The sequence below is a fragment of the Kogia breviceps genome, chromosome 11 (genome assembly GCF_026419965.1).
Source record: "Kogia breviceps isolate mKogBre1 chromosome 11, mKogBre1 haplotype 1, whole genome shotgun sequence".
Classification (NCBI taxonomy): Eukaryota; Metazoa; Chordata; class Mammalia; order Artiodactyla; family Physeteridae; genus Kogia; species Kogia breviceps.
In genome coordinates, this window is record NC_081320.1 from 97,445,674 (window position 1) to 97,470,290 (window position 24,617).

The 24,617-nt window shown below is 44.0% G+C and overlaps 1 protein-coding gene across 6 annotated transcripts in view; it reads left to right on the forward strand.

Moving 5' to 3' along the window:
• The window catches only part of MBOAT2 (membrane bound O-acyltransferase domain containing 2), a 284,313-nt gene that overhangs the window by 198,825 nt on the left and 60,871 nt on the right, over positions 1–24,617 (forward strand). For 4 of the 6 annotated variants that reach the window (XM_067008179.1, XM_059078387.2, XM_067008177.1 and 1 more), the window contains exons 2-3: positions 7,546–7,691; positions 12,554–12,631. In XM_067008179.1, the coding sequence (XP_066864280.1) occupies positions 12,600–12,631 (32 nt within the window). In that variant the 5' untranslated portion in view covers positions 7,546–7,691; positions 12,554–12,599. The remainder of the gene's footprint in view (positions 1–7,545; positions 7,692–12,553; positions 12,632–24,617) is intronic. The other 2 variants (XM_059078392.2, XM_067008178.1) reach the window with 1 other exon arrangement.

Consider the following 24,617-nt stretch of genomic DNA (forward strand, 5'->3'; position numbering starts at 1 on the left):
TAGACTCCTCTTCCTTTTTCCCTTTAGTAAGTCTTCTGATTTGCTAATATTATTTGTAACCACCTAAGAGATAAATATTGAGAGTCTCTCTCTCTCTCTCTCACCATAAATGCTCCTAATAAAAGGGGAGATGGTTCCTTGTTCTTATATTTATTTCCCCTTTATCCTTTTTAGGAATGAACTCCTCAGTCATTTGTTGGAGTATGTTTGACAAGTGGTGTTGATGCGAAGCAGACCAACCCTTTCTTTGTGTCTGTGCTCTGTGTGATATTTTGGGATGTGTGTATGGTGAGTTTATTTTATCTGGATTCAGCTTATTTCCGTTGATTGCCTTTACTTGCGTTTCATAATTTAGCAGTTGTGGATGCAATTAATCTAGCACCTTTTAATTTTACAAGCAGATGGAAATAAATTCCTTCTTAGTTCATAGGAATCTTATATAGATGGCAAGACTGAAATTAAGGAAACTCGCATTAACCTCGTAGGTAAGAGGTGTGTCCTTTTAATCTCTGGTGTCTTGATTGAATCACTTGCTTTCTGCTTCTGTTTCAGTGCCTTTGAAAAAGCTTACTACTTTTTGGTTTCTGTGGATGGTCTGAGAATATACTTCGGGATCTGTCAGTTAACGAACCCCCGGGAGTCTGGCTCTTTTTAACGTCGTCAAATTTAGCACAGAGTAGGAGGTTAGGGGATGTCTGGGCTCTCGCTTTGCAGCTCTCTCTGTGCTGTTGTCTGGGAAGGAAGAGGAGGGAAAGTTGTATCTAAGGGCCGGCCCTGTCCTGGTGGACACGGGGCTTTGCGGGCTAAACCCAGTGTGTTTTGTTTATGTGGGATTCGGATAGGCAGTTGCCGTGTAATTCAGGAGGCAGGATGGAGCCCCAGGAGGCATGCCCTCTGCCTCCCAACCTGCCTGGCAGCCGCCATTGTTATAGTTCATTTGTGTGTCTTCTTGCCCACCTCTAAGTTTTATGAGTGCAGATCTGCCATGTCTGTGCTTTCTTCTACCTAAACTGTGTTCACAGAATGTTGAGTAGAATGCATATTTATGCTTACATATTTATTTTTTATTTCTTGTTATGGAGTTTCTAATTGGAGCAATTATTATTAAGGCTTTAAGTCTCTAAGGAAGAAGATAAACTATGAGCTGTTATAGTTGTAAGACTCTGTACTATTTAGGCAAACTCTTGAAGCATATTTTTTCCCTCCACTCTTTCAGTAAATTGAAAGCACAGATGGAGCCAGGCACTGCAGTCTGGGATGGGTAGGGATTCATAGATGAATAAAGTTTGTTCCCAAGCCCTGAGAAGTTCACAGTCTAGAGGGAAAGTCAGACTGATAGGCCAGTTAGTGACAAGTGCTGCATAGAACTGATTTAAAAAGTGTTCTGGAAGCCCAAAAGTGTGAGTACAGGTTCCATAGTTTCTATTCGAGGAGCGGGGTGGTCCCGTTCACTAAGATTCGGGTCCTTGGAGGAAACAAGCCAATTGGGTAGAATGATAAGATGGTCGAGGATGCAGTGAAGAATTCTGTTCATGTGTCCAGTTTGAATTTTGTGCAGAATGTTATTCTTTTGGGGAATCTGTAGATTTTTATGGCAGTTTATGAAAACCTGTTTCCCAGAGTTTTGCTTGGGATTCGTTTTTATTATTTATGGGGAGGTTGTGGTTGTTGAATTAAATGAGTTTAATTTACCAGAGTTGCTTCTAGTAGGAGTGGAGTTTAATTAACCCTATGCTGGAAAGAGTTGTTTTTCTGTGGCAGTGGCTCATCATGTTTGAAAATGCTGTAAGGCCTGGCTGCCCTTGTATTAAATTCAGCAGGACGAAGCTAGCAATGCGGACTCAGTGTAGGGAGGTGACGTCATTACAGTCTGAAATCCTGGGGCTCAGTGTTTGGCTTGGAAATGTGGAAAGAAGCATGAATTACTTTATTTATTTAAAGAATCAATTTTATTTATTTATTTCTGGCTGTGTTGGGTCTTTGTTGCTGCGCGCAGGCTTTCTCTAGTTGCGGCGAGTGGGGCCTACTTTTCGTTGCGGTGCGCGGGCTTCTCATTGCGGTGGCTTCTCTTGTTGCGGAGCACGGGCTCTAGGCGCACAGGCTTCAGTCGTTGTGGCACGTGGGCTCAGTAGTTGTGGCTTGCAGGCTCAGTAGTTGTGGCGCACAGGCTTAGTTGCTCCGCGGCATGTGGGATCTTTCCAGACCAGGGATCGAACCTGTGTCCCCTGCCTTGGCAGGCGGATTCCCAACCACTGCGCCACCAGGGAAGTCCCAGCATGAATTACTTTTAAAACATTTATTTTGGGGGTGGATAATACATGTCCATGGTGCAAAATAAAAAGTTGGACAGGGCTGTACAATGACAAATAAGTCTCCCTTTACCTCTGTCCTGTGCCCTGAAGGGCAACCACTGTTACCAGTTACTGGGGTTTCCTTCCAGAGAACGGTGTGGTAGAGACTGCTAGCTCTTCCCCAGAAGTCGGTTTTTTTCCCATCCTGGCACGTTTCCTGGTCAGCCTTGCAGGGGGGCGGGCTCTGTGTGTGTGAGTGACAATGATCCATGTCCCATTTTCAGGCGAGGGCTCTTTAGAAGCAAGTGTGCCTTTTCCGTTCTCTCACGTTTCCCTTCCGAAGGCCGGATGCAGCAATGATGAGGTTCTGGTTGATGGCATCACAAAATGGAGCCAGGACCCCGAAATCACCTGCCCAGGAGGGCTGCCCACTGACCAGGAATATCTGCTCTAGACTGTTACCTGAACCTCAGTTTTGTTGGAGCCATTGCATATTTTTTTGTGTGTCTGTTTATTACAGCACCTAATGTTACCACAGCTATTACATAAAGTTTAACAAAAAGTTAAGAAGCCAATATCTCTGTAAGCACCCTGGGCAAGAGAGAGAGATGATCACCAGCCCCCCGTATGCCTCTCATTGTGACCTCTTCCCTCCCTCCATGCATTATCACTTTGCTGACTTCAGTGATATTCATTTCATGCTCTCTATAGTTTTACCACTCATGTGGGCACCCCCCAAACAGTACGGTTTATTGCTTGTTTGGGGGAACTTTTTATAAACATATGTTTTTATGTTGTATGTGTTCCTCTGAGTTAAATTCAAGAGATGTATGGCTTCTTTCATACAGCGTTGTGTGTTGAGTTTAGTCCATATGCTGTAAGAAGCTGTAATTTTTCATTTTCATTGTTCTGTGTGTTGCCTGTTGTATGAATACACCACAATATATTTAGCCATTTTACTGTTAATGGGCATTGGGTGTTTTCTAGCATATGGCTGTTATGAACAGCACAGTTTTGAACACTCTTGAACATGTCTCCTGGTCCCCATGTTATACCTCTAAGTAGTGGAGTGGCTGAGTCCTAGGGTGTGAGTATCTTTAGTCCTGTAAGAAGATGCTGAGCTGTTTCCCTAAGAGGTTGTGTTAGCGTGTGTGAGACCCCATTGCTCCACACCATAGTCTACTTTGGTATGTTGTCAGTCGGGTCGATACATAATGGTATCTTTTTTTTTTTTTTGGTGGTACGTGGGCCTCTCACTGTTGTGGCCTCTCCTGTTGCGGAGCACAAGCTCCGGACGCACAGGCTCAGGGGCCACAGCTCACGGACCCAGCCGCTCCGCGGCACGTGGGATCCTCCCGGACCGGGGCGCGAACCCGCGTCCCCAGCATCGGCAGGCGGACTCTCGACCACTGCGCCACCAGGGAAGTCCGTAATGGTATCTTATATGGATTTAATTTATATTATTTCCTGAAGATACGAGTGGGTTCTTTGCCTTGCCTTTGGGCCCCCTTGTATCTACTTGACTTTGAGGTTGGTTGATGAGGACGCATTTCTCAAACACAGAGCACACGAGTTTTGCCTGTGGAATTAAAAAAAAAAAAACAATCCAAGGTTCTGTTTCAGACCAGGGGAATAAGAATTCTGGGGCTAGTATTCAAGAATCTATTTCTAATCAGCTGTGCAGGTGGTTATTACACAGCTGGACTTAAACACCAGTAGATGCAGGCACAGTGCTGAGGATGCTAAAGGTTGTATCTGTGGGGCCTCGAGGACCCCCGTGATCCTTGGCCACGGGCTGTGGGCCTCGTTCCTCCGGCTCCACCCATACAGGGTCTCCCAGAGACGGCCTGTCTGCCGTGGGAGCCACTGGCTAAGAGTGTAAGTATGCTACCCAAGAGCCATTTATACTAATAGAAAAGTAACATTAGACGTAATTTATGTTCCATTGATAGAGACATGGAGGCAGCAGTTGATTTGGGGGTACTTCTGTTAATTTGTTGAGTATTGCACTTCATCTTTGAAAAATTTTATTGAAGTACAGTTGATTTACAACGTTGTGTTAGTTTCTGCTATGCAGCAAAGTGATTCAGGTATACATACATGTACACTCTTTCTCGTATTCTTTTCCATTGCGGTTTAACACAACGTATTGAATGTAGCTCCTGTGCTGTACACTAGCACGTTGTTCTTTATCCATCCTCTGTATAATAGTTTGCATCTGCTAATCCCGAACTCCCCTTGCCCCCTTGGCAACCACATGTCTGTTTCGTAGATAAGTTTACTTGTCATATTTTAGATTCCACATATAAGTGATATCATAGGGTATTTGTTCGTCTTGAGCTGCCTTGTAGTTTAAGTTTTTCCACTCTCAACTTATTAATAAGTCAGCTGTTGGCTTCTTATAGAATGCTTAGTTGGGATGTGGCAGTAATTAACTGTTGTATGGCGTGAGTGGCAGGTTATACATTTTTCCATAAGAGGTGTAGCTGTTGGTTTGGTATGTCCGTGGAAGGAGGTGAGCTGACGAGCCCCCGATGTCACTGTTCTGGACCCTCTTCCCTCTCTGGACGCTTTTGCAGATTTGTTTGGCGGTATCATTAAAAATTTCTTTGGCTATCCTTAAAAATAAGTGAATCTTGTTGCTGTTTCTTTGGAGTGGCATCAATAACTGAGCTTTTTCACCCTGAGCGCCTGGACACTGACTTCATGGTGAGATTGAACGACGTCATTTGGTGTCGAAGCAAATTCTCCTCTCACCACCTCACGCGGAACATGCTCCTTAGAGAGCATCCTCTGGTTTGTCTACAGCAATTACTTCTATGTGCAACTTTTCACAAAAGTTAAATTTTTAATTAAAACAATCTTAAATTAGCTAGATGTCTCACCCTTGCTTCTGCCCCCTTCCTGTGCCCTGCCTCCCCCCCATCCCCCACTCCCAAAGTTCTGGGGGCGCTTCTTTGAAGGTATATCAGGTCATTTTTGAATAGGTATATTTTAAACAAAATGGTGTTGAAAAAAAGAACGTAAAGTCTTTTGGGTCTATATTTCTTTCCATTTGGAAGAAAGCTTGTACGGAGGGTTGACCGGTAACAAAGCAAAACAAGTGTACGACGCAAGCTCAACGCGGCTTCTCTTTTATTGTGTGTATCAGGTGTGGGAAGTAGCCGTTTGGTGGCATTTTGTTAGCTGGGATGGACGTACTTTGCGGATCGCAAATTCTCCATATGGGCTTGTCTGTAGCAATCAAGTTGGACCTTCAGACCTTCTCTAGAAGTAGAGAGGCAGCCATTGAACGGCCTAGACTCAGACGAGGGTTAAGCCTGGGGGACTCACCTGTGTTGTAGGTGGCCTTGAGCTGGCTGAGTGAACTCGGGGAAGCAGCACCTCTTGCTTCGAGGATTAAAGGCGGGAAGTAGTGGGAAGTGCCAGCCCGTGATGTGATGGATGTCCCCGCCTTGCAGGTGTGTTAGTTCCTTCTGGCTCTGTTTCTGTCTACAGTGTGCATTTGCCTCCCCAGCCCTACCCCACCCATGACAGAATGACTAAGATATGGGGAAGTTTCACCTTTAAGACCTTTCACAACAGCTATTTGAACATCTGGCTGTGGACCCATTCTGGTGTTTCCTGTGTAAAGTAACAGTCTGGATTTCCCCACCTGCATATCCTATAGGGCCTTTTTTTTTTTTTTTTTTTTTTTTTTTTTGCGGTATGCGGGTCTCTCACTGTTGTGGCCTCTCCCGTTGCGGAGCACAGGCTCCGGACGCGCAGGCTCAGCGGCCACGGCTCACGGGCCCAGCCGCTCCGCGGCACGTGGGATCCTCCCGGACCGGGGCACGAACCCGCGTCCCCTGCATCGGCAGGCGGGCTCTCAAACACTGTGCCGCCAGGGAAGCCCCTCCATACATTTTTGTTTAGTTATATTTGAAAGTTTTTAAACTGTGAGAAGTTTTGTAGATGTGAGTAGTTATTAATGTCAATATTCATCTACTTTTTGCTTAATTTAAAAAAGATTGTTGGAAACCTTTAGGAGAGAAAAAGTGCTTAGAACCTGTTGGAATGACATTTTGCTTGTATTAAGTCTAGCTGTTTCAAAGAACAATGGTCTCTCAGACAATGTCCAACAATGTTCGACTGTTTCTCTCCTTGTAATGCAAGAAAAAGCACGTAGCTGTCTGTGTCTTTAGGCAGAGACGTCTCTGTGGATCTGCGGCAGCATCGACATGTAGATGGTGTGATTTGTTCCTGATTTAGGTCTCCCTGCAGCAGTGACTTCGTGGTTGTTAAATGCGTTTCTTGTAAAAGTTCCTAATGTCGTCACGTGTATTTTTCTTGTATTTGTAGATTCTCAGGCATGTGCTCCTTAACGTTCTATGAGAATCTACTTCATAGGAGATAGAAATGCAGGTTTTTCTTGAGTCTTTAAACACCACAGGAGAGTCTTATTTGCAGTTTTTCATTTTATCATTTTGCAAGGGCAAAAGTAATGTTAAGGGAGAGAAAAGACCCGCAGCACTATTACCAGCTTGTATGCATTCCTGGAAATTGAGAACGAGGTCGTTCCTGGTGAGTTATGAGGACATTTAAGAACTTGCCTTGGTGGGCTTGGGGGTGAACGCCATCCCTCGTGGCTTTCTGGAGGCTCCTTTCTCTTATTCACCTGCTTGCCTCCTGGATCAGTACTTGAGGCCCCCAGAGCTGAGACATTTGGTTCCTTTCAGTGGTAGTTTCAGTCTAGTTTCAGTCAGACCCCTAGACTCCCTCGCCAGGGATGGTACGGAACTCCAGATGGAAGAGGGTGCACGTGCTACAGACTCTCGGGGATCTTCACCACATCTTGACCAGGAGGAGTTTCGGAGAAACTCAGAGCTCTTCTTTCCCACCAGCTACAGGGCCGCCCACGTCATTAAAATAAGTTTCTCTTTCTCTCAGACCATAGGGTACCCCGTGCTTTCCGTTTCTGCGTCTAAATCCCTGTGTCTTCCAGACTCTTCCGGGCCCCCCCCCCAGGCCCCTTCCCACGCTGGGCGCCAGCGTCCCTGCCAAGTGCAGCACCCACACGTGCATCAGCCCTTCACTTTGAACTTGAGGCTGCCATCCCCGGGAAGACGCCCCGATTTTGTTTTGTTTCTTTGGTAAACCGGGAGACCTTAATTTTCTGTAACCTTGGTGTCTTTGTCCTGAGAATTTAAATGTAGCATCAAGTGAAAACTTCAGGTCTGTGTTGCTAATGTGAGATTTTGATTTTTCTTCACAGGTCAACTTTGTAGTGTGCCAGCTGTTTGCCTTGCTGGCCGCCATTTGGTTTCGAACTCACCTGCATTCAAGCAGAACTAGCTCTTTCATAAGACATGTCGTTGCTACCCTTTTGGGCCTTTATCTTGCACTTTTTTGCTTTGGATGGTAAGTAATTATCTTGATCATATTTAATGAAGACTTTGGACATCTTTGTGAATTGAGTGTGTAGAAGGATACATTATGTAGAGTTTTGTTCTTATAGTTACCTGAAAAGTTTTATATATTTATTTTTAATATTAAAAAAAGAGTGGAGAGTGGGCTCTGTCTCTTCATTTGGGGTTCAGAGGGCAATTTATTATTTATAACTTATGAAAAAGGACAGATGAAGAAAAAGGATATAAAGACGTTTTATTCTGTCATGAGTAGCTCTTTCACCTGTTTTGCGGGTCTTTTATGCCAAGACAAATGAACCATTTAAAACAGCTTTTTTCTTTCTCTGCAAGTGGCTTTTAAGAGTCTGGTAAAGCCCGTTGATAGAACTCTATTACCATTTTTTAGATTCTGCCATTAGCCAAAAGAGGTTTTTTGTTTGGTTGGTTTTGGCAGGGAAGAATTATTTAGCATGGAAAGCTTTTATTTACGGCCCTTCAGATGCTGTGTGTTTGTGTGTTTCCTTCACTTAGCTCCCTTCTTAGCTGTCGGGGCTGCGAATCAGTACAGAAACACTGTCGCTTCCTGTTCGTCCCAGGTGACGGTGGTTGTATGTGACAGAGGAATCAGGAGGAGAGCACAGTGTCTCCACGAAACAGCAGAGACGCTCAGTGAAAGGACGCTCTGCTCTACGATTTCTCCCGAATTGTCCTCCTTAAGTGAGAGCGTATGCAGCTTGCTCATTTGCTGTGTTTACACAATCCCAGAGAAGGCTTTCTAGGTTTGCTGCTGGCAGACTGTTGCTGGACATGGAAACTCCCTGAGAGGATGGAAATGCAGTCGCTTGACCTGTGGTTTAGTAGCTTCTGTTGTGGGGTGTGGACTCTTGGACTTTGACAATGCCTCTGCATTGCTTCTAGGAGGTTGTTTTTGATTCTTGGGAGGGTTGAAATGTACTGGTATTTCTTAATCTAGTTTTTGCCTCTGGCAGTTGCACATGTGTCCTAGAAACTCTCGAAAAATTGGAGATAATTTATTCAGTCTCTGCCATGTTGCCCCGTGGCCAGTGCTCTGATAGGCCCTGCCAGCGGCGGCTGTGTGCGGAGTCCTTGGGGTTTCAGTGGGATCTCTTAAATCAGATCTAGGCATGGTTTCTCCACTTCCTTGATAACATCAAATTTATGTCATCAAAGTTTGCTTACGTTTCTCAGGTGATTCTATTTAAACTTCTTGTAAATCATGTCATGGGGGTAGTGTGTATGTGTGTGTGTGTATTTAGCTTTGTGTTTTGGAGCCTTTCGAATACAAAAGTACAGAAAATAATATAATGGACCCTCCTATATCCATCGTCCAGCTTCAACGATTATTAAAATTCTACCGTTCTTATTTTATTCTTTCCCCAACTTCTTTTTCTGGAGTATCTTGAAGGGTATCCCAGTCTACACACTTCACCCTTACATACTTGGTGTCCAGCGTGTATTTCGGCAGCATATTTTGAGGAGGGGTCGGGGAAGGCGTGCCGTCCAGAGTGGCCAACTCCGGGACACCCTTCACGTTGCAGCCTGTGGACACAGAGTAGAAGACTGAGATGTGAGCTGTGTGTCCTGGGGCCGTGTGACTCGGGGCACTGCCAGAGGGGAGGTCTTTACCGACGGGGTGCTTTCTTGCTGTGAAGGCTTCTCACATGCTTTATCACAGTGTCCCGAGGAACCCACCTTGATGTCAGGTGGTCCTAAGTATTTCAAATTATATGTGATAGCCAGGATTTTTTTTTTTTTTAAATAGAGTTCTCTATTCTTTTCTTGGAGGAGAAGATTTTTATATTCCTTTGTTTGGGAAGAGAGTTCGTTTGTGCCTCTGTGCCAGGTAAAAGAGAACTCTCTAATCGGAATGAGTAGGGAAGTAGCGTATCCTTCTGATTTGCATTTGAGCACTTTGTTTTTTAGGCTCAAAGGTAATCCTATCTCTATTGATTTTGACAGCGTCTCTTTCGGAAGACATGTGTTAGTGAGTTGTCTAAATATGATTGGCCATTTTACCTGCTTGTATCTGGCCTCAGCTTTTTTTTTTTTTTTTGGACCATCATCTATAAGTTTCTGTTAACTGAGAATTACTTTATACTTTTATTTTCTTATTTAGCTGTTTGACAGCAGTGTAGAGTAACAGACTGGAGCTTAGACCCTGAATCCAGACAGACCTGGATTCCACTCTGGGTGCCTCGGCGGCAGCCGTGCGACCAGACGTGTTATTCAGCCTCTTCAGCATCACTTTTCTCATCTGTAAAATGGAACCAGCGATGGCTGTGACGACTGAAAGATGTAGTACTGCAGAAGGGGGCTCGGCACAGCAGCAGCTCCTCGTGAGCAGGGAAAGTTTCTCGGGCTCAAGACCGTTATTGCGACTACGGTGTCTGTTGGAACCATCCTGCAGTCGGTGGTCCGGATTACAAACGTTTATGCTTATCCGCCCTCTTCCTCAGTTTATCATGCAGTGTTAAAGCGTGTCTTTCTCTCTAGACTGGAAGGTCTCTGAGGACAGAGACTGTGTCCCCTGACTCTTTATTCCCAGGGGCCAGTCCTGTGCCTTTCGGAAAATGGACATTCAGCAAAGATCAGTGGGACAATCGAAGAGGTGTTTCCCAACCTTTTTAAAACTCTCTTTTTTTGCGAAAAGTAAATTTTATACCTGCCTTTAGTGTGATTTGGAATTCAACATATGTAAAATGTGACATCTAAAAACAAACGGAAGTTTGGGGATAAAGGACTGTTTTGTTTGTATGATACACAGTCTGTGGGGTTCCACTCCAGCTCACCCTGTGAAGAATCAGCCACAGGGGATACGTTGCCCAGGAGCAGACAACTTGAGTCTCAACGTCACTGAGGGTACTAACTGGGTATATGTTAGGACTTAGTTTCCTCAACTCTAGAATGAGGAGGGCTGGATTATGATAAACTTCTAAGACCCCTTCTTGCTTGCATTTTTACCTCCCTAATAATACTTAATATTTGAAAGCGTACTGTGTGCCAGATAAGCCAGTCAACGCTTTTCATGTGTTATCTTTTAATCCTGAAAAGTACTAGGTGGCTACCGTGTACTTATTATGCTCATTTTTCTAACAAGGGCAAGCAGAGTAGCTGCAGGTGGGAAATTACGAGGAGAGTCACCAGTGCAGTGGTTGAGTGTACAGGCAACTGGATGCTTGTTTTGGAGGCCGGTGAAATAGAGGGCAATGCAGGTCCACTCTGTACAGGTAGACTTATATCGTCCCAGGAGCAAAGGCCTGCACAACTGGCAGAGTGTCACATTGCAGTCCGGAAGATCGCTCAGCTTGTCATCTGAATGGCGATGCCCGGGGAGTGGGCGTCTCGAAGTGATAGAAGGAACCACTTCGCTGTTTGAAACATACAACTTTTAGCTTCTAAGTTGTCATATATCCCTCACGTTCCAAGAAAGTTTATTCAGTAGGAAAGGAAAGATATTTCCCCAAGAGTCTTCAAAATCTTTTTTCGTTTAAGACATTTGTCGTTAATGAGTTCTTTTCTAATTGGTAAAGCCCTTGCAGGTGTCCAGCAGGCCACGTCAGCATTTTCACAAGAACTCCGTTAGTGCCGGCAATAAATAGGAGGTGGTAATTAATTTGAAAAGTGTGTGTTTTAGTCATGTTTTCTTAGCTTCTTTCTGCTTCAGTTTATACACAAATATGTTTTTCTGCCGCCTCCTGGTCCTTTGGTTATATAGTAGCATTCCAGGCCAACATTGTTTCCGTGTGTGTGTGTGTGTGTGTGTGTGTGTGTTAGGCAGAGGAAGAGACAAGTAGACAGACTGACAGACATTCTTTGTACAATGAGTAAAATAAGTTTCTTCTATGGGCCTGCCTTGGAGCCTACTTCTTATTTATAATATTTCTATGGAAAATTTTAAAAAAAATTAAGTAGCTTTTCCACATTGGAGGTGCCTGTTATTCTATGATGATTAGGTTAGAAAGTAATTTTAATCATAGCTTAGGATACTTATTAATACTTTAAATTGTATACAATGATTTGAAAATTTTTTTATACATTATTCATGCCATCAAAGGGGAAAGAAAATGGAAATTTTGTGTTTGTGTGTGTGTGTGTGTGTGTGCGCATAATCTTAGGGATAATTTGGATGGATTTTAAAACCAGAGATCTGAGTCATGTTTTGCCTGAATTTTGTGACATGAATGGATAAGTTAGTTCTCTCATTTAATGGTAGATTTCTACATTAGAAAGTTAGAAGAAACTGTGTCATCTCAGTGAGAACGTTCTGTAGATAGATTACTGCAAATTAAGGGTTGACTGGATTTGTATAAGGAAGCTTATTTGACTTGAGCCATCATGTTTTCAGAATAAATAAATTTAGGTGTACCTGCTTTTAAGTGAATTCTAATATTTAGTATTTTTTGCTATTTTGTAATTAATACTTGAAAAGATGACTTCAGATACAAAGCTGTATTGGCGAAGTTAGTTTGGGTAAGCCAAAAACTGGTGTTCTGTCAGGACTATTCTGAAATCCAGGTTTCTTACTCTTTTCATCCCTGTTCCTGAGTTATAGAAAAAGCTGTAAACCTTGAGCCTCAGGACCCCATAGAGCTTTCATGTAGCTGGTAAACGTGGAATGCTAGGGTCCCAAGTGTGGCTTTTTGGGGTTTTGTCTTATTTTTCCAGCCCTTGTGGGGCTTGTGGGATGGGACTCCCGCTCTAGGGTATCCACAGAATTTTAGGCTTTGGAGGTTTGCTTCCTTTTTTTTTTAATCTGGCAGTGTCGTGTGTTATATATAAGCACTTTTTAGCCTAAATTATTTCAATTTGATGTTTGTGCGTGGGCTCTTCTAACAGTGTTCTTACTTTTCACAGGTATGCCTTACATTTTCTTGTACAAAGTGGAATTTCCTACTGTATCATGATCATAATAGGAGTGGAGAACATGCACAAGTAAGTGTTTGCTTTATTCACATATAATACGTATTCCAACATAAGAGAATTGGGTCAAGTAGCATTTTATTACATTAAAAATTATTATTTTTAACAATTATTATTAAAAATTATTGTAAATTGTGGTCACTTTTTCAAGAACTGTCATAAATACAAAAATAAAACCCTTGGTATGCAGCACTCTTCTGTTTACTTAGAGCAGGGTTTCTCAACCTCAGCGCTGTTGACAGTTTAGGCTGGATCATTCTCGGATGCGCGGGACTGGCCTGTGCACTGTAGGATGTTTAGCGGCTTCCCTGGCCCCCGCCCACTAGACGCCAGTAGTACCTCCTCCCCAAGTTGTGACAACCATGGATGTTTCTAGATATTTTCACGGGTCCCTTGGCGGGCATAACCACCTCCAGGTAAGGGCTATCGGCTTAGTCTAGGAGTGGCGGCAGTGGAGGGTTGGAGTGAGTCTGCCACATTGGAGAGAGATTTAGAAGGTGCATTTGGAAGGATTTAGTGATTGACGGGGAAGAAGGGTATCAGGAGGACTCCAGCTTCCGGGTGTGAACAGTCCGGTAGACGGAAGCCCTGTTTTCTGAGTGTAGAGAACCCTGGAGGTGGGGAGCGTGTCTAGGGGATCAGCGTTTCAAACAGGTGTATAGTCCCCTAAAACAGTGCTTCATATGTAGTAAACGCTCTGGGTATTTGCTGAATAAGCGCCTGCTGACCTTAGGGTGTCTGTGAGGCAGTCCGTCGATGCCGGGGAGCCGGTGTGGAGGGCTGGGCCGGAGACGCACACCGGAGAGTAGAGGTGTGCAGCGCTGCCTTGGTTGAACGCCCGGGGGCCGGGTACCCGCAGATCTTGCTGGCCCACCCTGCTGGGGGTGTTCTGTGATATCTGTGGTGCACAGGGTCTCTGATTTCTGACATACATGTGGCTCCAAGAGTCCTGTACAAGGAATGATGGACTTGTAACTAATCGATCAGCTTTTTTCCAAACCTCATTCTGTTTTGCATCTTCGGTGTCTGACTCATGGGTCACCCGCTCTGTTTTGACCCAATATCTTCCCTCAGTTTCCACGGGCGCCACCTGCGTTGATTTCCCCTCCCTTCCGCACTGCAGTTCTCCAGGTTCTTGGTGTTTTGATTTTAATGTTTATAAGAGGAGTAAAATATTTTGATGGTGTATCCAAAAAAAGCAATTTCTATACCATCGTGACCCTATTTATAAAATCTCATACAGATGACAGGTTCGAAGCGATACTGTCTTTAATATCTGAACAAAGGAGCTGTATGTTTTGAATCTGAAAAAAGAAGGAAAATCTGGTTAGATTACTGAAAACAGGTAACTTGTGTATCCCTGCGTAAACAAAAGTCTTTTAAATCGAAAGGCTAGTAGATTCCTGTTTGGTCAAAGGAAATTGTCTCTTTTCTTTTTCTGAAAGGCAACGACAGTCTGTGAAGTTAACTTTTTTATTTTTTTATTTTTTGCGGTACGCGGGAACTCTCACTGCTGGGGCCCCTCCCGTTGCGGGGCACAGGCTCCGGACGCGCAGGCTCAGCAGCCACGGCTCACGGGCCCAGCCGCTCCGCGGCACGTGGGATCTTCCCGGACCGGGGCACGAACCCGCGTCCCCTGCATCAGCAGGCGGACGCTCAACCACTGCCCACCAGGGAAGCCCCGTGAAGTTAACTTTTAACGCTTCAGACCCTGTCCAGTATGGCGCCCTTAGCCACCTGTGGCCTGTAGGTTGAAATTAATTGACATCTAAAGCTCAGTTGTTCAGCCACACTGGCCACGTGGCACCTTGGGCAGTGCAGACAGAGAAGATTTCTGTGGTCACAGAAAATTCTGTTGGAAGGTGCAGCCTTAGAGACACACAGTTGGATACAGTTGATTTTGTTGCTGTTTTACAGTAAGTGATCAGGAGGAAAGTGCGACTTGCATATGTGCTGCCCGTGTTTAGAATTTGACACCGTCCACGGAGCAGGCTTTGATAAATGGGTTTGCCACGTTAGTGGCTAGTGTTGGCAATAAAGAGTAGGTGAGTAATTAAGTTAGAAAGTGTGCATTTTAATCTCTTTTAGCTCCCTTCAATTTCAGTTTATACCTATGTGTTTTTCTGTTTGACTTTACTTTTCCCTTTTTGTTTTTTTTCTTGTTTTCCGTGCATGCTTTTCTCCCCCTTTTCACTTAGGCCTTTACATTAATTTAAAATGTTTAATGGGTCCACACTTCAGAATTTCATTCAAGTATACTAGATGGGGCTTATAGCATTACTCTGTTGTCTAAAGTTATTGTTTATGTATAATACAGTTCTGTTTATTTCCTTCAGTCTAGTTTTACATGGTATGTGTAATATGTTTCTTTGAACAACAAGGGTTTAAACCTTTTTAAAGTGAAGGATTTGGACTCCCCGAGTATTTAACAGTTTAAAAATTCTTGGATCTCTTTGTTTCATATACTTTGTAAGCTGTTCATAGTGTAGTTTTTGCACTCTCTGTAACAAATCCATTTGTAAATTAAAATATTTTAATATAAACTTTATTTTTGTAGCTCCCTTTATTTCACACTTATATGTATGCTGTTTTATTCTGATCCATAATTAGATAACTTACCATTAAAATTTAATTTATTCTAGAATTCAGTGCTTTTTAATTTACCATTAAAATTTAATTTATTCTAGAATTCAAAGCTTATTTTCATATAAGCTTTGAAGTTTTTGAGGAAAAAAAATTGAAAACCTTAAGTGTTAGAGGCAAGAAGAAAAAGAGTATTTAGGGATAGAAGGTCCTATATCTTAGGATATTGATTCTCCTTAATTAGTATGGGGAGAATTTAACTTTCACAGATTTGACCAGCGTTTCTGAGAGCAGGGATTGTCAAACTGACTGTAAAGGACCAGATAGCAAATATTTTAGACTCTGCAGGACACACAGCCTCTGTCACGGCTTTTCTCAGTTCTCTCGTCGTGCACACAGACAGTATGTGAACAACGAACTTGACCTGAGCTTCCATCAGACTTCCTTTACCAAAGAAGCGGGTGGACCTTATACTAAGCACACTCCTGCCACAGGAATTTGAAAAAAGAGAGGAAGGCAGACACACACTCTTCCTGCTAGTTTCAAAACGATGAAATAAGGTTTGCCAAGTGGTAATTTTAAACTTGCTATAGCACAAAAAATAGAATAATGAACTTTGTTTATTTATTTATTTAGCGGTACGCGGCTTTTCCCGTTGCGGAGCGCAGGCTCCGGACACGCAGGCCCAGCGGCCACGGCTCACGGGCCCAGCCGCTCCGCGGCACGTGGGATCTTCCCGGACCGGGGCACGAACCCGCGTCCCCTGCATCGGCGGGCGGACTCTCAACCACTGCGCCACCAGGGAAGCCCTGAACTTTGTTTATTAATGATATATATTGGATTATTGTTCTGAAGCAGAAGGTTTCTAAAAAGCTGGTTGAAATGTTCGCCTTCTTGGCATAGCTTTTGTTTGAAAGGGAAGTGAAATAATGCAGGACTCAGGACTTGATGTTTAACACTTAGCCCGATAATGAAAAATATCTCATTCCAAAAAATTATACAGGGAATAGTAAAATCACAGTATATAAGAGCAATACACAAAAATTCTTTTTATTTCTACATATTGAAATAGTCCCAAAGTGAAATTTGTTAAAAGTTCATTCACAGTAGCATCGAAAAGGATAATATGCTTAGGAATAAATTTATTGAAAGAAGTGCAAGACCACTAAACTGAAAATAAAGATCTTTGCTGACAGAAATGAAAGAAGACCTAAAGCAGGGAGGGAGACGCCACACTCATGGATTGGCGGACTCAGCACTGTTAAGACGGCAGTTCTCTCACAGTTGGTCCGTAGAGTCAATGCAGTGCCTGGCAAAATCCCAGCAGGCTTTTGGTTGCAAAGCTGCCTGTGTAAATTCACTAAAATTCATTGAATCGTACACTTAAATCAGGTGAGTTGATGGCACGTAAATTTTACTTCCATAAAGCTACTAAAAAGATAAAAAAACCGTGTAAAGGGAGGTGCAAGAAGGAAGATCTGTCTTAAAGTAGCGCGTGCTTTCCGAAAGTTGGTTCAAGACTTCTGTATGTTTTCTCATTTAGGCACATTTTTAGATGTTCAGATTCATCCACGTTTCCTTGAGTTTAGTTATAAGAATGAAGGGTCGAAAGGAACGTTGAAAACCTGCAGTGCCCTCGAAGGAGGGAGATCTCGGTGTCGAAGGGGGATGTGAAGCTGTCTTCAGATGCTTCAAGGGAGTATACATGCTGTTCTTAGGAATCCTGCGATGGAACTGGTACCCGCTATAGGTGAAGTAGGAAGATGCACACATTTGACCCAAGGAAGGGTGGCCTCAGTTACAGTGAGATGCTTAGGGGAGTAACGTCTTTTGCCTTCATACACCACAAATTCAGTGACGGCAGTCATGTCTTACCCGTTTGGTTTTCTGGACATAGTACACCACCTTGGAGGTTGTGTGCTCCCAGTAGGCATCTACTGAATGAATGAGTGAGTGATAACCTGACTTCTGCATGGCAGCAAAGCCCTTTCCAAGTAGCCTCCTAGAGCTCTTGCTTCTGGTCCATGGTCTCTGCCTCCTTCAGAATCCCTGGGCACCATCTCAGGGCTGCCCCGTGAGAATCTTGTGAACAAGCATCGTAGCAGCCCTGATTCTCAGAACTGCACATCTCCTGGGCTTTGCTTGGATCTCTGTTCCCAGGGAGAGTGGAGTTTAGGGAGGAGACAGAAGGGATGGGAATGGGGGAATGGGTGGAGGGAGAGCCTTTCTCACTTGGTTAGAAGAGGAAGAGGGATAGCGGTGCGTTTCAGGTGCTCCCAGCTGGGCCTGGGAGGCGTTGTCCCTGGAGAAGGTCGTGCAGGGTGGCCGGGTCCTGTGGTTTTCTGATGGGCTCAGTAAGCTCTTGTGGATGGGCCTGAGAACCTAAGTGCCCTTCGTGTTACTTGTGCGTTTTTGTGTTTTGTGCTTTTTAACTTCTCTGTGGGGAAGCTTGTTTCGAGTTCCAAAAAACAGTCTCAGCTTTTGGAACACGGCACGAGGCAACTGCCCTTGTTTAAATATAAACAGCAGAAACGCGGGATAGTTAATACGGGAAGCACAGGAGAGCCTCATAGCCTTGAGAAGTCAAGCAGAAGTATTTTCTTTATAACCTGGCAAGTAATTTCCGCCAAAGCAAATGACCTAAAGACAACACGGAGAAGAGGTAGATACATAGAGTAACACTGCATCTGTGAATGGGTTGCCAAGCTTTCTATGGGAGGAGATTGTAAAAGCTGTAAGAAGGTGATTTTAACCCCACCGTCCCATGGCTCAGCTACCCACCAGTCTGAACAAACACCTTGCGTGCCACACTGTTTCCAGAAGCTCAGAGACAGTGGAGATGTGGTCCTTACCCCTCTGATAGGCACCGCTGAGTTGGAGATGTTACGACAGTCAGTCATGCAACAAGTACTTGTTACGTGATGCTGGGACCCAGTGATGGATAAAATGACATGCTCCGTCTCCGCAAGACACTCACTGTCAAACTGTCGATCACACTGTGATTACTGTTACAAAAGATGAGGCCCTCAGGGCTGAGGAAGCATAAAGGAGTGACCAGCTTGGAAAGCAGTAAAAAGAAGGAAGTGTGTCTACTTCAGCCATTTACTATGTGCTCAGCAGAATGAAACAGGTGGAAACAGAATACAGATGTTTGGTGTTAAGTAGACATATGCTAAAATATATTTTTAAATATTGGGAAATATTAAAAACCAGGTTCCTCAGAATCCTCTTGTACTGGTATAAAATTGAACAGCAGGCCTAGGACGTGAGAGAAGATCAACTTCAAACTCCAACTTCCCCCCAGGTGGCCTTAGTGATTCACTGGATGGGTAAGAGGGGCAGATATGTATGGGTTCGATTTCAGGTTCTGCTGCGTTTCATTATCTCTGGGACCTTAGCCAAGTCACTGTACCTTTCTGAGTCTAAATTGCATTAAACCAGTGACTCAGCTGAGGAGCATGTGGGTGCCCAGGTGAGCCCAGGTGAGCTTTTGTCTGCACACAGGGTTCGCTGCCAAGAAGAGGGTTCACATTCTGGGGGAAATGCTTTCAGAGGCCATTCCTGGCCACCGAGTGCTTTGCTGCTTTTTGCTGCCCCTGTTGATTGACGTCACGTCAGAGCTTGCTGTCAGTATTCACACAGTCGCTGTAATTCATTTTTTCTCCTCCCAGACTATGAACTCCTCGGCGGGGACGCTCTCCTCATTTCAGAACACCATCGTTGAGCGTGTGGATGATAGGAGCTCAGGAAGAGGGGTTCTCTGTTCTGTTCTGTTCCATTGAATGAATATTTGTAGGCTTTTTTGGACCTCTTTTTGGTTGGGCATTTCCGACCAGGTTATAGTCATCTGTGCAGCGGGCCTTGAACGGCAAGCTTGATGGGTTGACCCGCAGTCAGTGGTGTTTCCGACTCCCTCCCTGATTTCCTCCCCCTGTGACTCTGGCTGCAGAGCAGCGGCCCTGGGCATGGGGGCGAGGTTAGGGAAAGACCAGGCAGTTTTAGCTGATGTGCTTCTGTCTCAGTCGTCCGTGACCCTGAGCAGGTAGGACAGGGATCCATTTTCACCTGTCATCTGCCAGGACCACCGAGACTCGTGCAATATGGATATCTGGATAGAAATATCGTGAAGAACTGCTTGAAGTCTGCTAGGAAGGAACGAAGATCTCGGAAATGCTGTCTGGCGGGCAAAAGCCTCAAGTCACTGCGAGATTTGTCCTCGTGGAGTTAATGAGCGGTAGTTAGTGGCCCGGCGGGAACTCTGTGGGGAGAATATTAACTTCACCAAGGACAACCCCATAATCCCATGAGAGGGAATAAAATGGGGCAGGAAGGAAACTGAACTCTTAGACTTTTTCTTTCCCGCTCTCTGTGGACTGCACTCAAAAACCTTTCAGTGGCTGGCAGTGAAGGTGCAGGCCCTTTGGGTATTGCTGTGCTATCCTGAGCTAAGAGCTGGATTTCAACTGGAAAACCGTAATTCTATTTATTAATTAATTTATTTATTTTTGGCTGTGTTGGGTCTTTGTTGCTGCGCGCGGGCTTTCTCTAGTTGTGTTAAGCGGGGGCCTCTTCACTATCACGGCCTCTCTCGTTGCGGAGCACAGGCTCCAGACGCGCAGGCTCAGTAGTTGTGGCTCACGGGCCCAGTCGCTCCGCGGCACGTGGGATCCTCCCGGACCGGGGCTCGAACCCGCGTCCCCTGCATCGGCAGGCGGACTCTCCACCACTGCGCCACCAGGGAAGCCCGGAAAACCGTAATTCTCAAATTGATTTTTTTACATGATCTTATCCTTACAACAGTTGCTGTTTCAGTAATTATTCGTATCCATCACCGCGCAGAGCACACCGATTGTCACCTAATCCTTGCAGCGGCCCTGGAGGTGGGCGCGGTAGATCTGTTTCCCCAGGAGCAGGTTAGTAGGAGGTAAATCTGGGATTACAGCTGGGTGTGTCTGATCGCACCCACAGCACCCAAGCGTTTTGCTTCTGCGCTTTATTACTTCTAAGCATTTAAAAGCTTTTTTTTTAAAAGCCTTATGACTAGGAGTACACGTCGTTAAATAGAAACACCCTGAATTGATTGAGGAGAGGTAACGGGGACCAACCGGGTCCTGAACAAAGGCAGGGGTTTGTATGTGTTGGTTACGCTTCCTTAGAGCAAAGATGCAGATGTTTTTATGCAAAAGGATGCAGTGGCCTTTTGGCATCTTGTGCTTGGGATCTGAGGTTTTTCAATATTCTCAATTCCCATGGGAAGGAGAACCCGTTACTTGGTGAGAAGGTAGTAGGATGTCCAGACCGTGTTGGATTCTGAAGAATCTTTAGGACACACACCATCACACCGTCAAATCCTGCACTCGGGAAGGGGTCTGATTCAGATTCCTTTACACCATTAAGGCACTGTAGTATCTCTTTGGGAGGTATTTGAATTCTACGTTATGTTTCCAGTTGTAAACTGGATCTCTGTTAAGGATCCAGTCATTCTTGAGCCAGGAAGGGAAGCTTTTTCTCCTTGGATTAAGGGTTTCTATAAGAAGTAGGAAGATTACGCGTTAGCGTGGGGTTGCCGACAACGCGAACACCCATCGCCTGGTAAATAGCGCTGTTACTATGGGTGTTGCTGTCATACCTGACTGTGTTAGCGTAGGAAGAGGTTTGCACACGTGACTCATGTGACGGGGCCCTGCCAGGTCAGGTCTGTCTAAAATGCCAGTTCGATAGCTCATTCTCCAAACTAATCAGTTAAAAAACAAAAGGGAGTTTTGAAGATATTATCCAATTAGATGACATATCTTTCTTGGTTTGAAAATAACAATTCATATATTAATAAACATAACCAGATAGTCGTAATAATTAAAAAGGAGAATATGTACTTCTCGTCGGCAAAGTACAAGGATCCACCTTTTCGTTTTGGGTACCTCTGGAAACTAATCGTTTACACCAAGATCCTAATCCTTGATAGGATGTTGAAGGAAAAATTAAAACCCATGTAACCGTCTGTTAAAATGATGAACAGAATTATTCAGTCATGTGTCGTAACACCATGCTATTTACCTAAAATCTGTGGTCCGTGTTGAAGTTTTGTGAGAGAAAAAGCTTGCATGAATGGTCTTTTTTTTTTTTTTTTTTTTTAATTTTAGGTAAGAAATGAGGAAATTGTTTTGGAAAATTAGGGCTTGCTGAATGCTGAGTCTGCTTGTGGTGTATTTTTATAGTACATTATAGACTTGACATGGGCAGGTTTTGTCTTCACTGTGTTAGAAACAGCATGATTTAATAGGGTGTTTGGACTTGGACTTTGGAGCTTGAATGGTGGAGTGGCTTCCATGTTCAGTCACTTTGTTGAGTGCTCTTTATAAAGATCCCATTTAACTGTGCCTACAGTCCCGTGTAGGGGTGTCATTATCCACTGTACAGAGAAGGAAACTGTAGTTCCAAAATGTGAGGTCACTAGAACCAGTAACAAAACCGGTGACGGTCAGCCCTGGAAGTCTGTGAAATTAATTTCTGTTGTTAGATTATTGATTTACTGAGATTCTTTTAAAGCTTTTTTTGTTTCTTTGTTGTTGTTTTTTTTTTTTAATTGGAGAAACAAAAAGAGATTCTCACGTGCTTACCAGATAGCATAAACAGCCTGGTTTATTTTTTGAAATAGCAAGAATGGAGACATTGTATTGTGACTGGTTTTTCCTTAGTCTTCATTAGAATGCGGTGTTGGGATCTTTTTAAAAGGCTTTACCCTTTAGAGAAATCTTTGAATAATAGTGATTTTATTCTCTAAATAATCTTCCTTTATTTAAAATTGTTCAGATTTTTACAAGCTCCATGCTTGAGGTTGATATTATTTCAAATGCATAATAAACACAGACTTTAAAAAAATTATATTGGAGTTGATTTATGATGTTGTAAATACTACTATAAAATAGTGCTTTAGGGCTTCCCTGGTGGCGCAGTGGTTGAGAGTCCGCCTGCTGATGCAGGGGACGCGGGTTCGTGCCCCGGTCCGGGAAGATCCCACATGCCACGGAGCGGCTGGGCCCGTGAGCCACGGCCGCTGAGCCTGCACGTCCGGAGCCTGTGCTCCGCAACGGGAGAGGCCGCAGCAGTGAGAGGCCCGCGTACCGCAAAAAAATTTAAAAAATTAAAATAAATAGTGCTTTAGTGACTTCCCTGGTGGCTCAGTGGTTAAGACTTTGTGCTCCCAGTGCAGGGGGCCTGGGTTCAATTCCTGGTCAGGGAACTAGATCCCACATGCATGCTGCAACTAAGAGTTCACCTGCCACAACTAAGGAGCTGGCAAGCCACACCCAAGGAGCCCACGTGTCACAACTGAGGAGCACACCTGCCTCAACTAAGACCCAAGTGCAACCAAATAAATAAATAAATATTTTTAAAAATAGTACTTTAAAATACTATTTTAATGTCAGTTGACTAAAAAGAGAATTTTAAAATTCTTTCTGATAAATTAATTTGTGTAGGCGAAAGGTACTGACCTTGTCCTACCTGCTGCTGCTGGCTTATTAAACAGAGTCCTTATTTAGAGTAGTTATGGGAGAGAGACAAAGAGTAATAGGGGAGATATCTGATGACCTGAAAAATGGCTGTGGGTATTTTGGTGAAAGGATGTTACAGCAAGTGAGCCTGGGCATCTGTTTCTCACAGTGAAAACTGAGCTGTGGCTTAAACTTAGCGAGGCCCAGAAAAGAGATGGGTTTGCTCATCTTTTCCTGGCCTGGAAATTAACCTTGGGGGAGTACAGAGCATGTGCCTTACCGAGACTTGCCTTGGGAGGAAGATAACAGTTTCAGGAGGGCCTTGGCACTATTTGCCTCTCAAAGCTTTAAAAAATCTCGTATAGAACTCATTTTGTTGGAGCATAGTTTCATTTCAAAACATGAGTGAACTTAGAGCTGTTATTTAGAATAGTATGCAAAGCATTTTTCCTTAGACACGAGAGCTTTAAAATGTATAGAGAGTGGACTTAAAGCCTTGAAAATAAAATCCAACGAAGAAAATGATAAAAGTTAAGAAATGAATAAGATGAAACCCCTAAAGGACAATAGACAACTTTAATTGCAAATAGGTTACTCGTAATAGCTAAACTGCCAGTAATAGCTAACGTGTATTAAACACAAATCCTATGTCAGATACATGTTAAATGCTGAGGTGCATTCCCATGCAATCCTTACAGCTGCCTGTACGGTAATCATTGCTTCTCAGATTTATAGTCGGTCATACAGAGTGAAGTAAGTCAGAAAGAGAAAAAACAAATACTGAACGCTAACACATACATATGGAATCTAAAAAAAAAAAAAGGTTCTGATGAACCTAGGGGCAGGACAGGAATAAAGACGCAGATGTAGAGCATGGACTTGAGGACACGGGAAGGGGGAAGGGTAAGCTGGGACGAAGTGAGAGAGTGGCAGGGACATATATACACTATCAAAGGTAGAATGGATGCCTGGTGGGAAGCAGCCGCATAGCACAGGGAGATCAGCTCGGTGCTTTGTGACCACCTGGAGGGGTGGGATAGGGAGGGTGGGAGGGAGACGCAAGAGGGAGGGGATATGGGGATATATGTATATGTATAGCTGATTCGCTTTGTTATACAGCACGAACTAACACACCACTGTAAAGCGATTCTACTCCAATAAAGATGTGGAAAAAAAAAAAAGAAGCCCCGTGCAGCCACTAAAATCGGCTTTCCCCCCACCTTATCAACGTGTGGATTTTCCATGGGAAATGTTCAGTGTCCCATCCATTTTATTTTGGGGGTGTTTTCCCTCACTGTTAATTGGTGTGTATGCAAGTAGTATAAATTAATCTTAGTGTGAATGCTGAATTGGGAAGCTCAAGTTCTTAATTCTACTTCTTGGGTTAGTTTCTTAATTTATCTAGGCTTCATTTGATGACTCCTGTTAAATCTGAGAGCCATAAGTTAATCAGTGATTCTTAACCATTTTTCTTGCCCCCAGTACACCCAACAGAACATACTTTTATCAGGAACAGTATTTTCTATAGCAGTAATTCTCACCTCTTTGGGATGAAGAATGGGATAGTGATTCTGATATATGACCCACTCCATCCACCCCTCCCCCAGACAAACCAAAACAAAAGGGGCTGGCCAAATTTGGTGTCTGATTTCATGTTTGTGCCGGCTGACATATCAGATGGAAGCCCTCTTGCCTCCCCACGACTCCTTTCCCAATCTTGGGGCTTCTCTGGCCACTCTGCTGTGTGTCCCTCCAGAGTGCTGTCATCTACCCTTCTCTAGGTTAGCAGTTTGCAAAGTGTGGTCCAGAGACCCCAGGAGTCCACGCAGTCCTTTTAGGAGGCTGTCAAGTCAAAACTGTTTTCATAATAATATTTAGACATGATTTGCTATTTTCACTTTCTTTCCCCCCTTGCACGTACA